General features: G+C 61.3%; 1 protein-coding gene across 1 annotated transcript in view; it reads right to left on the bottom strand.

The window, feature by feature from the left end:
- Positions 1–8365: 8365 nt before the first annotated feature.
- Positions 8366–12166, bottom strand: part of LOC135552122 (WD repeat-containing protein 93-like) — a 10666-nt gene continuing 6865 nt past the window's right edge. The window contains exon 7 of the mRNA XM_064983548.1: positions 8366–8619. Within this exon, the coding sequence (XP_064839620.1) occupies positions 8366–8619 (254 nt within the window). The remainder of the gene's footprint in view (positions 8620–12166) is intronic.

Here is a 12166-nt window from a genome sequence, read left to right as displayed (position 1 = left end):
CTCCGTTGGGGTTAGGTCGCTCCTCTCCTCCGTTGGGGTTAGGTCGCTCCTCTCCTCCGTTGGGGTTAGGTCGCTCCTCTCCTCCGTTGGGGTAGGTCGCTCCTCTCCTCCGTTGGGGTTAGGTCGCTCCTCTTCTCCGTTGGGGTTAGGTCGCTCCTCTTCTCCGTTGGGGTTAGGTCGCTCCTCTCCTCCGTTGGGGTTAGGTCGCTCCTCTCCTCCGTTAGGGTTAGGTCGCTCCTCTCCTCCGTTAGGGTTAGGTCGCTCCTCCGTTAGGGTTAGGTCGCTCCTCTCCTCCGTTAGGTTAGGGTTAGGTCGCTCCTCTCCTCTGTTAGGTTTAGGTCGCTCCTCTCCTCTTTTAGGGTTAGGTCTCTCCTCTCCTCCGTTAGGGTTAGGTCGCTCCTCTACTCCGTTAGGGTTAGGTTTCTCCTCCGTTAGGGTTAGGTCTCTCCTCTCCTCTGTTAGGTTAGGGTTAGGTCGCTCCTCTCCTCTTTTAGGGTAGGGTTAGGTCTCTCCTCTCCTCCGTTGGGGTTAGGTCTCTCCTCTCCTCCGTTGGGGTTAGGTCTCTCCTCCGTTGGGGTTAGGTATCTCCTCTCCTCCGTTGGGGTTAGGTCGCTCCTCTCCTCCGTTGGGGTTAGGTCTCTCCTCTCCTCCGTTGGGGTTAGGTCTCTCCTCTCCTCCGTTGGGGTTAGGTCTCTCCTCTCCTCCGTTGGGGTTAGGTCTCTCCTCTCCTCCGTTGGGGTTAGGTCTCTCCTCTCCTCCGCTGGGGTTAGGTCTCTCCTCTCCTCCGCTGGGGCTTGGTCTCTCCTCTCCTCCGTTGGGGTTAGGCCGCTCCTCTCCTCCGTTAGGCTTAGGTCTCTCCCTCTCCTCCGTTAGGCTAGGTCTCTCCTCTCCTCCGCTTAGGGCTAGGCCGCTCCTCTCCTCCGTTGGGGTTAGGCCGCTCCTCTCCTCCGCTGGGGTTAGGCTCTCCTCTCCTCCGTTGGGGTTAGGCCGCTCCTCTCCTCTGTTAGGTTAGGGTTAGGTTGCTCCTCTCCTCCGTTAGGGTAAGTCTCTCCTCTCCTCTGCTGGGGTTAGGTCTCTCCTCTCCTCCGCTGGGGTTAGGTCTCTCCTCTCCTCCGCTGGGGTTAGGTCTCTCCTCTCCTCCGCTGGGGTTAGGTCTCTCCTCTCCTCCGCTGGGGCTAGGTCCTCCCTCTCCTCCGTTAGGGTTAGGCTGCTCCTCTCCTCCGTTAGGGTTCCGGCCGCTCCTCTCCTCCGCTAGGCTAAGTCTCTCCTCTCCTCCGTTAGGGTTAGGTCTCTCCTCCGTTAGGGTTAGGTCACTCCTCCGTTAGGGTTAGGTCACTCCTCCGTTAGGGTTAGGTCACTCCTCCGTTAGGGTTAGGTCTTTCCTCTCCTCCGTTGGGGCTAGGCCGCTCCTCTCCTCCGTTAGGCTAGGCCGCCTCCTCTCCTCCGTAAGGGTTAGGTCGCTCCTCTCCTCCGTAAGGGTTTGGTCGCTCCTCTCCTCCGTAAGGGTTCGGTCGCTCCTCTCCTCCGTAAGGGTTCGGTCGCTCCTCTCCTCCGTAAGGGTTTGGTCGCTCCTCTCCTCCGTTAGGGTTCGGTTGCTCCTCTCCTCCGTTAGTGTTCGGTCCCTCCTCTCCTCCGTTAGGGTTCGGTCGCTCCTCTCCTCTGTTAGGGTTAGGTCTCTCCTCTGTTAGGGTTAGGTCTCTCCTCCGTTAGGTTAGCTCTCTCCACCGTTAGGGTTAGGCCGCTCCTCTCCTCTGTTAGGTTAGGGTTAGGCCGCTCCTCTCCTCCGTTAGGGGTTAGGTCTCTCATCTCCTCCGTTAGGGCTTAGGTCTCTCCTCCGTTAGGCTTAGGCCGCTCCTCCGTTAGGGCTAGGCCGCTCCTCCGTTAGGGTTAGGCCGCCCCTCCGTTAGGGTTAGGGCCGCTCCTCCGTTAGGGTTAGGCCGCTCCTCCGTTAGGGGTTAGGCCGCTCCTCTCCTCTGTTAGGGTTAGGTCTCTCCTCTCCTCCGTTAGGGTTAGGTCTCTCCTCCGTTAGGGTTAGGTCTCTCCTCTCCTCTGTTAGGTTAGGGTTAGGTCGCCCTCTCCTCTTTTAGGGTAGGGTTAGGTCCGCCCTCTCCTCTGTTAGGTTAGGGTTAGGTCTCTCCTCAGTTAGGGTTAGGTCTCTCCTCTCCTCCGTTGGGGTTAGGCCCTCCTCTCTCCTCCGCTTGGGGTTAGGTCTCTCCTCTCCTCTGCTGGGCTTAAGTCTCTCCTCTCCTCCGTTGGGGTTAGGCCGCTCCTCTCCTCCGTTGGGGTTAGGCCGCTCCTCTCCTCCGCTGGGGCTAGGCCGCCCTCTCCTCCGTTAGTGCTAGGTCGCTCCTCTCCTCCGTTAGGGCCAGGCCGCCCTCCGTTAGGGTTAGGTCACTCCTCCGTTAGGGCTAGGCCGCTCCCTCCGTTAGTGTTAGGCCGCTCCTCCGTTAGCGTTAGGATAGGTCTCTCCTCCGTTAGCGTTAGGTTAGGCCCTCCTCCGCAGCGTTAGGTCTCTCCTCCGCTAGCGTTAGGGCTCTCCTCCGTTAGCGTTAGGTTAGGCCCTCCTCCGTTAGCGTTAGGTTAGGTCTCTCCTCCGTTAGGGTGAGGTCGCTCCTCTCCTCCGCAGGGTGAGGTCGCTCCTCTCCTCCGTTAGGGTGAGGTCGCTCCTCTCCTCCGTTAGGGTTAGGTCGCTCCTCTCCTCTGTTAGGGTTAGGTCGCTCCTCTCCTCTGTTAGGATGAGGTCGCTCCTCTTCTCAGTCAGGGTTAGGTCGCTCCTCTTCTCCGTGAGGGTGAGGTCGCTCCTCTCCTCTGTTAGGGTTAGGTCGCTCCTCTTCTCCGTTAGGGTGAGGTCGCTCCTCTCCTCCGTTAGGGTGAGGTCGCTCCTCTCCTCCGTTAGGGTTAGGTCGCTCCTCTCCTCTGTTAGGGTTAGGTCGCTCCTCTCCTCTGTTAGGATGAGGTCGCTCCTCTTCTCAGTCAGGGTTAGGTCGCTCCTCTTCTCCGTGAGGGTGAGGTCGCTCCTCTCCTCTGTTAGGGTTAGGTCGCTCCTCTTCTCCGTGAGGGTGAGGTCGCTCCTCTTCTCCGTTAGGGTTAGGTCGCTCCTCTCCTCTGTCAGGGTTAGGTCGCTCCTCTCCTCTGTTAGGGTTAGGTCGCTCCTTGCCTCTGTTAGGATGAGGTCGCTCCTCTTCTCCGTCAGGGTTAGGTCGCTCCTGTTCTCCGTGAGGGTGAGGTCGCTCCTCTCCTATGTTATGTTAGGGCGAGGTTGCTCCTCTCCTCCGTTAGGGTTAGGTCTCTCCTCCGTTAGGGGTAGGTCGCTCCTCTCCTCCGTTAGGGTTAGGTCTCTTCTCTCCTCCGTTAGGGTTAGGTCTCTTCTCTCCTCCGTTAGGATGAGGTCGCTCCTCTCCTCCGTTAGGATGAGGTCGCTCCTCTCCTCTGTTAGGTTAGGGTTAGGTCTCTCCTCCGTGAGGGTTAGGTCTCTCCTCTCCTCCGTTAGGGTTAGGTCTCTCCTCCGTTAGGGTTAGGTCGCTCCTCTCCTCCGTTAGGGTTAGGTCTCTCCTCCGTTAGGGTTAGGTCTCTCCTCCGTTAGGGTTAGGTCTCTCCTCCGTTGGGGTTAGGTCGCTCCTCTCCTCCGTTGGGGTTAGGTCGCTCCTCTCCTCCGTTGGGGTTAGGTCGCTCCTCTCCTCCGTTGGGGTTAGGTCGCTCCTCTCCTCCGTTGGGGTTAGGTCGCTCCTCTTCTCCGTTGGGGTTAGGTCGCTCCTCTTCTCCGCTGGGGCTAGGCCGCTCCTCTCCTCCGCTGGGGCTAGGCCGCTCCTCTCTCCTCCGTTGGGGCTAGGCCGCCTCCCTCCCTCCGTTAGGGCTAGGCCGCCTCCTCCGTTAGGGGTTAGGTCGCTCCCTCTCCTCCGTTAGGTTAGGGTTAGGTCGCTCCTCTCCTCTGTTAGGTTTAGGTCCGCTCCTCTCCTCTTTTAGGGTTAGGTCTCTCCTCTCCTCCGTTAGGTTAGGTCGCTCCTCTACTCCGTTAGGGTTAGGTTTCTCCTCCGTTAGGCTAGGTCTCTCCTCTCCTCTGTTAGGTTAGGGTTAGGTCGCTCCTCTCCTCTTTTAGGGTAGGGTTAGGCCGCTCCCTCTCCTCTTTAGGGTAGGGTTAGGTCGCCCTCTCCTCTGTTAGGTTAGGGTTAGGTCTCTCCTCTCCTCCGTTGGGGTTAGGTCTCTCCTCTCCTCCGTTCGGGTTAGGCCGCTCCTCTCCTCCGTAGGGCTAGGCCGCTCCTCTCCTCCGCTGGGGTTAGGCCGCTCCTCTCCTCCGTTAGGGTTAGGCCGCCTCCTCTCCTCCGTTGGGGATAGGTCTCTCCTCTCCTCCGTTGGGGTTAGGTCGCTCCTCTCCTCCGTTAGGGTTAGGTCTCTCCTCTCCTCCCCTCCGTTAGGGTTAGGTTTCTCCTCTCCTCCGTTAGGGTTAGGTCGCTCCTCTCCTCCGTTGGGGTTAGGTCTCTCCTCTCCTCCGTTGGGGATAGGTCTCTCCTCTCCTCCGTTGGGGTTAGGTCGCTCCTCTCCTCCGTTGGGGTTAGGTCGCTCCTCTCCTCCGTTAGGGTTAGGTCTCTCCTCTCCTCCCCTCCGTTAGGCTAGGTTTCTCCTCTCCTCCGTTAGGCTAGGCCGCCTCCTCCGTTGGGGCTAGGCCGCTCCTCTCCTCCGTTGGGGTAGGCCGCCTCCTCTCCTCCGCTGGGGTAGGTCGCTCCTCTCCTCCGCGGGGGTTAGGCCGCTCCTCTTCTCCGTTGGGGTTAGGTCGCCCCTCTCCTCCGTTAGGGTAGGCCGCCCTCTCCTCCGCTAGGGTTAGGCCGCTCCTCTCCTCCGTTAGGGTTAGGTCGCTCCTCCGTTAGGGTTAGGTCGCTCCTCTCCTCCGTTAGGTTAGGGTTAGGTCGCTCCTCTCCTCTGTTAGGTTTAGGTCGCTCCTCTCCTCTTTTAGGGTTAGGTCTCTCCTCTCCTCCGTTAGGGTTAGGTCGCTCCTCTACTCCGTTAGGGTTAGGTTTCTCCTCCGTTAGGGTTAGGTCTCTCCTCTCCTCTGTTAGGTTAGGGTTAGGTCGCTCCTCTCCTCTTTTAGGGTAGGGTTAGGTCGCTCCTCTCCTCTTTTAGGGTAGGGTTAGGTCGCTCCTCTCCTCTGTTAGGTTAGGGTTAGGTCTCTCCTCTCCTCCGTTGGGGTTAGGTCTCTCCTCTCCTCCGTTCGGGTTAGGTCGCTCCTCTCCTCCGTAAGGGTTAGGTCGCTCCTCTCCTCCGTTGGGGTTAGGTCGCTCCTCTCCTCCGTTAGGGTTAGGCCGCCCCTCTCCTCCGCTGGGGATAGGCCCTCCTCTCCTCCGCGGGGGTTAGGCCGCTCCTCTCCTCCGCTGGGGCTAGGCCGCCCTCTCCTCCGCTGGGGTTAGGTCTCTCCTCTCCTCCCTCCGTTAGGCTAGGCTTCTCCTCTCCTCCGTTAGGCTAGGCCGCCCTCTCCTCCGCTGGGGTTAGGCTCTCCTCTCCTCCGCTGGGGATAGGTCTCTCCTCTCCTCCGCTGGGGCTAGGGTCGCCTCTCCCTCCGCGGGGCTAGGCCGCCCTCTCCTCCGTTAGGCTAGGTCTCTCCTCTCCTCCTCCGTTAGGCTAGGCTTCTCCTCTCCTCCGCTAGGGCTAGGCCGCTCCTCCGTTAGGCTAGGCCGCTCCTCTCCTCCGCGTTAGGGTAGGCCCTCCTCCGTTAGGTTAGGCCTCCTCCGTTAGGCTAGGCCTCCGCTAGGGTTAGGTCTCTCCTCCGTTAGGCTAGGCCGCTCCTCCTCCGCAGGGTTAGGCCGCTCCTCTCCTCCGCTGGGGTTAGGCCGCTCCTCTCCTCCGCTGGGGCTAGGCCGCTCCTCTCCTCCGCTGGGGGCTAGGCCGCCCTCTCTCCGTTGGGCTAGGCCGCCCTCTCCTCCGCTGGGGCTAGGCCGCTCCTCTCCTCCGTTGGGGTTAGGCCGCTCCTCCTCCGTTGGGGCTAGGCCGCCTCCTCTCTCCGCTAGGGCTAGGCCGCTCCTCTCCTCCGTTGGGGCTAGGGCGCTCCTCTCCCCGTTGGGGTAGGTCGCTCCTCTCCTCCGTTAGGGTAGGCCGCCTCCTCCGTTAGGCTAGGCCGCTCCTCTCCTCCGTTAGGTTAGGGTTAGGCCGCTCCTCTCCTCTCTGTTAGGTTTAGGCCGCTCCTCTCCTCTTTTAGGGTTAGGTCTCTCCTCTCCTCCGTTAGGGTTAGGTCGCTCCTCTACTCCGTTAGGGTTAGGTTTCTCCTCCGTTAGGGTTAGGTCTCTCCTCTCCTCTGTTAGGTTAGGGTTAGGTCGCTCCTCTCCTCTTTTAGGGTAGGGTTAGGTCGCTCCTCTCCTCTTTTAGGGTAGGGTTAGGTCGCTCCTCTCCTCTGTTAGGTTAGGGTTAGGTCTCTCCTCTCCTCCGCTGGGGTTAGGCCGGCCTCTCCTCCGTTCGGCTAGGCCGCTCCTCTCCTCCGTAAGGGGTTAGGCCGCCCTCTCCTCCGTTGGGGTTAGGCCGCTCCTCTCCTCCGTTAGGGCTAGGTCGCTCCTCTCCTCCGCTGGGGGCTAGGTCTCTCCTCTCCTCCGTTGGGGTTAGGCCGCCCCTCTCCTCCGTTGGGGCTAGGCCGCTCCTCTCCTCCGCTAGGGTTAGGTCTCTCCTCCCTCCCCTCCGTTAGGGTTAGGCTTCTCCTCTCCTCCGTTAGGCTAGGCCGCCCCTCTCCTCCGCTGGGGCTAGGTCTCTCCTCTCCTCCGCTGGGGATAGGCTCTCCTCTCCTCCGTTGGGCTAGGCCGCTCCTCTCCTCCGTTGGGGTTAGGTCCTCCTCTCCTCCGTTAGGGTTAGGTCTCTCCTCTCCTCCCCTCCGTTAGGCTAGGTTTCTCCTCTCCTCCGTTAGGCTAGGCCGCCCTCTCCTCCGTTAGGTTAGGGTTAGGTCGCTCCTCTCCTCTGTTAGGGTTAGGCCGCTCCTCTCCTCTGTTAGGGTTAGGTCTCTCCTCCGTTAGGGTTAGGTCTCTCCTCCGTTAGGGTTAGCCTTCCTCTCCTCTGTTAGGGTTAGGCCGCTCATCTCCTCTGTTAGGTTAGGGTTAGGTATCTCCTCCGTTAGGGTTAGGTCTCTCCTCTCCTCCGTTGGGGTTAGGGTCTCTCCTATCCTCCGCTGGGGTAGGCCTCTCCTCTCCGCCGCAGGGGCTAGGCCCTCCTCTCCTCCATTGGCAGGCCGCTCCTCTCCTCCGTTAGGCTAGGCCGCTCCTCCGTTAGGGCTAGGCCGCCCCTCCGCTAGGGGTTAGGCCGCTCCTCCGCTAGGGTTAGGCCGCTCCCCGTTAGCGTTAGGCCAGGTCTCTCCTCCGCTTGCGTTAGGCCAGGCCCTCCTCCGTTAGCGCAGGGCTTGGCCCTCCTCCGTTAGCGTTAGGCCAGGCCCTCCTCCGTTAGCGTTAGGTTAGGCCTCTCCTCCGTTAGCGTTAGGTTTGGTCTCTCCTCCGTTAGCGTTAGGGTTAGGTCTCTCCTCCGTTAGCGTTAGGCTTAGGTCTCTCCTCCGTTAGCGTTAGGCCCCCTCCGTTAGCGTTAGGCTAGGTCTCCTCCGTCAGCGTTAGGGTTAGGTCTCTCCTCCGTGAGGGTGAGGCCGCTCCTCTCCTCTGTTATGTTAGGGCGAGGTTGCTCCTCTCCCTCTGTTAGGGCTAGGTCTCTCCTCTCCTCCGTTAGGCTCCGGCCTCTTCTCCGCTAGGCTTAGGTCTCTCCTCTCCTCCGCTTAGGCTAGGCCTCTCCGCTAGGCTAGGTCTCTCCTCCGTTAGGCTAGGCCCTCCTCCGTTAGGCTAGGTCTCTCCTCCCTCCGCTAGGCTAGGTCTCTCCTCCGTTAGGCTAGGTCTCTCCTCTCCTCCGCTGGGGTTAGGTCTCTCCTCTCCTCCGCTGGGGCTAGGCCGCTCCTCTCCTCCGCTAGGCTAGGTCGCTCCTCTCCTCCGCTAGGGTTAGGCCGCTCCTCTCCTCCGCTGGGGCTAGGCCGCCCCTCTCCTCCGCTAGGGCTAGGCCGCTCCTCCGCTAGGCTAGGCCGCTCCTCCGTTAGGCTAGGCCGCTCCTCTCCTCCGCCGTTAGGTTAGGCTAGGCCGCTCCTCTCCTCTGTTAGGCTTTAGGCCGCTCCTCCTCTTTAGGTTAGGTCTCTCCTCTCCTCCGTTAGGCTAGGCCAGGCCTCCTCTACTCCGTTAGGGTTAGGTTTCTCCTCCGTTAGGGTTAGGCTCTCCTCTCCTCTGTTAGGTTAGGGTTAGGTCGCTACTTCCTCTCCTTAGGGTAGGGTTAGGTCGCTCTCTCCTTTTAGGTAGGGTTAGGCCGCCTCTCCTCCGTTGGGGTTAGGTCTCTCCTCTCCTCCGTTGGGCTAGGCCCTCCTCTCCGTTCCGGGCTAGGCCGCTCCTCTCCTCCGTAGGGCTAGGCCGCCCTCTCCTCCGCTGGGGGTTAGGTCGCTCCTCTCCTCCGCTGGGGCTAGGTCCCTCCTCTCCTCCGTTGGGGCTAGGCCGCTCCTCTCCTCCGTTGGGCTAGGCCGCTCCTCTCCTCCGTTGGGGCTTAGGTCGCTCCTCTCCTCCGCTGGGGCTAGGTCCTCCTCTCCATTGGGGCTAGGCCGCCCCTCTCCTCCGTTGGGGTTAGGCCGCTCCTCTCCTCCGTTAGGGTTAGGTCTCCCTCTCCCCTCCGTTAGGCTAGGGTTTCTCCTCTCCTCCGTTAGGCTGTAGGTCGCCCTCTCCTCCGTTAGGTTAGGGTTAGGCCGCCTTCCTCTGTTAGGTTAGGCTGCTCCTCTCCTCTGTTAGGGTTAGGCCGCTCCTCTCCTCCGTTAGGCTAGGTCTCTCCTCCGTTAGGCTAGGCCCTCTCTCTCCTCTGTTAGGGTTAGGCGCTCATCTCCTCTGTTAGGTTAGGGTTAGGCATCTCCTCCGTTAGGGTTAGGTCTCTCCTCTCCTCCGCTGGGGCTAGGCCTCCTCTCCTCCGCAGGGGTTAAGTCTCCTCTCCTCCATTGGGGCTAGGCCGCTCCTCTCCTCCGCTAGGCTAGGCCGCCTCCTCCGTTAGGCTAGGGCTCCTCCCTCCGCAGGCTAGGCCGCCTCCTCCGTTAGGCTTAGGCCGCCTCCTCCATTAGGCTAGGCCGCCCTCCGTTAGGTTAGGCCGCTCCTCCGCTAGGCTAGGCCGCTCCCCTCCGTTAGGGGCCGGCCGCTCCTCCGCTAGCGTTAGGCCAGGCCCTCCTCCGTTAGCGTTAGGGTTAGGCCTCTCCTCCGCTAGCGTTAGGCTTGGTCTCTCCTCCGTTAGCGTTAGGTTAGGCTCTCCTCCGTTAGCGTTAGGTTAGGTCCTCCTCCGTTAGCGTTAGATCTCCCCTCCGTTAGCGTTAGGTTAGGCCTCTCCTCCGTTAGCGTTAGGTTAGGCCGCTCCTCTCCTCTGTTATGTTAGGCGAGGTTGCTCCTCCCTCTGTTAGGGTTAGGTCTCTCCTCTCCTCTGTTAGGCTAGGCTCTCCTCTCCTCCGTTAGGCTAGGCCCTCCTCTCCTCCTTTAGGCTAGGCCCTCCTCCGCTAGGCTAGGCTGCTCCTCCGCTAGGCTCCGGCCCTCCTCTCCTCCGCTAGGCTAGGCCCTCCTCTCCTCCGCTTAGGGGCTAGGCCTCTCCTCTCCTCCGCGGGGCTAGGCCCTCCCTCTCCTCCGCTAGGCTAGGTCTTCCTCTACTCCGTTAGGTTAGGTCTCTCCTCTACTCCGCTAGGCTAGGCCTCTCCTCTCCTCCGCAGGCTAGGGTCTCTCCTCTCCTCCGCAGGCTAGGCCCTCCTCTCCCTCCGCTAGGCTAGGTCTCTCCTCCGCAGCGTTAGGTCTCCTCCGTTAGCGTTAGGTTAGGCCTCTCCTCCGTCAGCGTTAGGTTAGGTCTCTCCGTGAGGGTGAGGTCGCTCCTCTCCTCTGTTATGTTAGGGCGAGGTTGCTCCTCTCCTCTGTTAGGCTAGGTCTCTCCTCTCCTCCGTTAGGGCTTGGTCTCTTCTCCGCAGGGCTAGGTCTCTCCTCTCCTCCGTTAGGGTTAGGCCCTCCCTCCGTTAGGCTAGGCCTTCTCTCTCCTCCGTTAGGGCTAGGGTCTCTCCTCTCCCTCCGTTAGGGCTAGGCCTCCTCCTCCGCTAGGGTTAGGTCTCTCCTCTCCTCCGCTGCTAGGCCTCCTCTCCTCCGCAGGGCTAGGTCTCTCCTCTCTTACTCCGTTAGGGTTAGGCTCTCCTCTACTCCGTTAGGGTTAGGTCTCTCCTCTCCTCCGTTAGGGTTAGGTCTCTCCTCCCTCCGCAGGGTTAGGTCTCTCCTCTCCCTCCGCTAGGCCCGGTCTCTCCTCCGTTAGCGTTAGGTCTCCTCCGTCAGCGTTAGGGTTAGGCCTCTCTCCGTCAGCGTTAGGTTAGGTCTCTCCTCCGTGAGGGTGAGGTCGCTCCTCTCCTCTGTTATGTTAGGGCGAGGCTGCTCCTCTCCTCTGTTAGGCTAGGTCTCTCCTCTCCTCCGTTAGGCTTGGCGTTCTCCGTTAGGGTTAGGTCTCTCCTCTCCTCCGTTAGGGTTAGGTCTCTCCTCCGTTAGGGTTAGGTCTCTTCTCTCCTCCGTTAGGGTTAGGTCTCTCCTCTCCTCCGCTAGGCTTAGGTCTCTCCTCTCCCTCCGCTAGGGTTAGGGTCTCTCCTCCTCCGGGGTTGGGGGTTAGGTCTCTCCTCTCCCCGCAGGGCTAGGTCTCCTCTCTCCTCCGTTAGGCTAGGTCTCTCCTCTCCTCCGTTAGGGTTAGGTCTCTCCTCTCCCTCCGCAGGGTTAGGTCCTCCTCTCCTCCGTTAGGCTAGGCCTCCTCTCCTCCGTTAGGGTTAGGCCCTCCTCCGTTAGCGTTAGGCCCTCCTCTCCTCTAGCGTTAGGTTAGGCCTCTCCTCCGTCAGCGTTAGGTTAGGCCTCCTCCGTGAGGGTGAGGCCGCCTCCTCTGTTAGGTTAGGGCGAGGTTGCTCCTCTCCTGTTAGGCTAGGTCTCCTCTCCTCCGTTAGGCTTGGCCTCTTCTCCGTTAGGCTAGGTCTCTCCTCTCCTCCGTTAGGCTAGGTCCTCCTCCGTTAGGCTAGGTCTCTTCTCTCCTCCGTTAGGCTAGGCCCTCCTCCGCAGGCCCGGCCTCTTCTCCGCTAGGCTAGGGCCCTCCTCTCCCTCCGTTAGGCTAGGTCCGCCCCCGTTAGGCCTCCGCTAGGGGCTAGGCCCTCCTCCGCAGGCTCTCCGGGCCCTCCTCCCGCAGGCTAGGCCCTCCCTCTCCTCCGTTAGGCTAGGCCCTTCTCCTCCGCAAGGCTAGGCCCTCCTCTCCTCCGTTAGGGCTAGGCCCTCCTCCGTTAGGGCTTAGGCCCTCCTCCGCTAGGCTAGGTCTCTCCTCCGTTAGGCTCGGCCTCCTTCCCTCTCCGCAGGGTTAGGCCGCTCCTCCTCCTCCGCTAGGCTAGGTCTCTTCTCCTCCTCCGCTAGGGTTAGGTCTCTCCTCTCTCCGCTAGGCTAGGCCCTCCTCCGCTAGGGCTAGGCCCTCTCCGTTATGTTAGGCTCCTTCTCCGCAGGCTAGGCCTCCTCCCTCCGCTAGGCTAGGCCCTCCTCCGCAGGCTAGGCCCTCCTCCGCTAGGCTCCGGCCTCTTCCTCCGCTAGGGCTAGGCCGCTCCTCCGCTAGGCTAGGCCCTCCGCTAGGCTAGGCCCTCCTCCGTTAGGCTAGGCCTCTCCCTCCGCCGTAGGGTTAGGCTCCTCCTCCTCCGCTAGGCTAGGCCTCTCCTCTCCCTCCGCTAGGCTAGGCCTCTCCTCCCTCCGCTAGGCTAGGCCCTCCTCTCCTCCGCTAGGCTAGGCTCCTCCGCTAGGGCCTCCCTCCTCCGCAGGCTAGGCCTCCTCCCTCTCCTCCGCAGGCTAGGCCCTCCTCCGCCGTAGGCTAGGGCCTCTCCTCTCCTCCGCTAGGCTAGGCCCTCCTCTCCTCCGCTAGCGTTAGGTCTCCTCCGCCGTTAGGCCCTCCCTCCGTTAGCGTTTAGGTTAGGCCTCCTCCTCCGTCAGCGTTAGGTTAGGTCTCTCCTCTCTGGTTATGTTAGGGCGAGGTTGCTCCTCTCCTCTGTTAGGCTAGGTCTCTCCTCTCCTCCGTTAGGCTTGGTCTCTTCTCCGTTAGGCTAGGCCCTCCTCTCCCTCCGTTTAGGCTAGGTCTCTCCTCCGTTAGGTTAGGTCTCTTCTCTCCTCCGCTAGGCTAG

This window comes from Oncorhynchus masou, chromosome 2, assembly GCF_036934945.1.
Source record: "Oncorhynchus masou masou isolate Uvic2021 chromosome 2, UVic_Omas_1.1, whole genome shotgun sequence".
In the NCBI taxonomy this organism is placed as follows: domain Eukaryota; kingdom Metazoa; phylum Chordata; class Actinopteri; order Salmoniformes; family Salmonidae; genus Oncorhynchus; species Oncorhynchus masou.
This window is presented reverse-complemented; position numbering and strand designations above follow the sequence as displayed.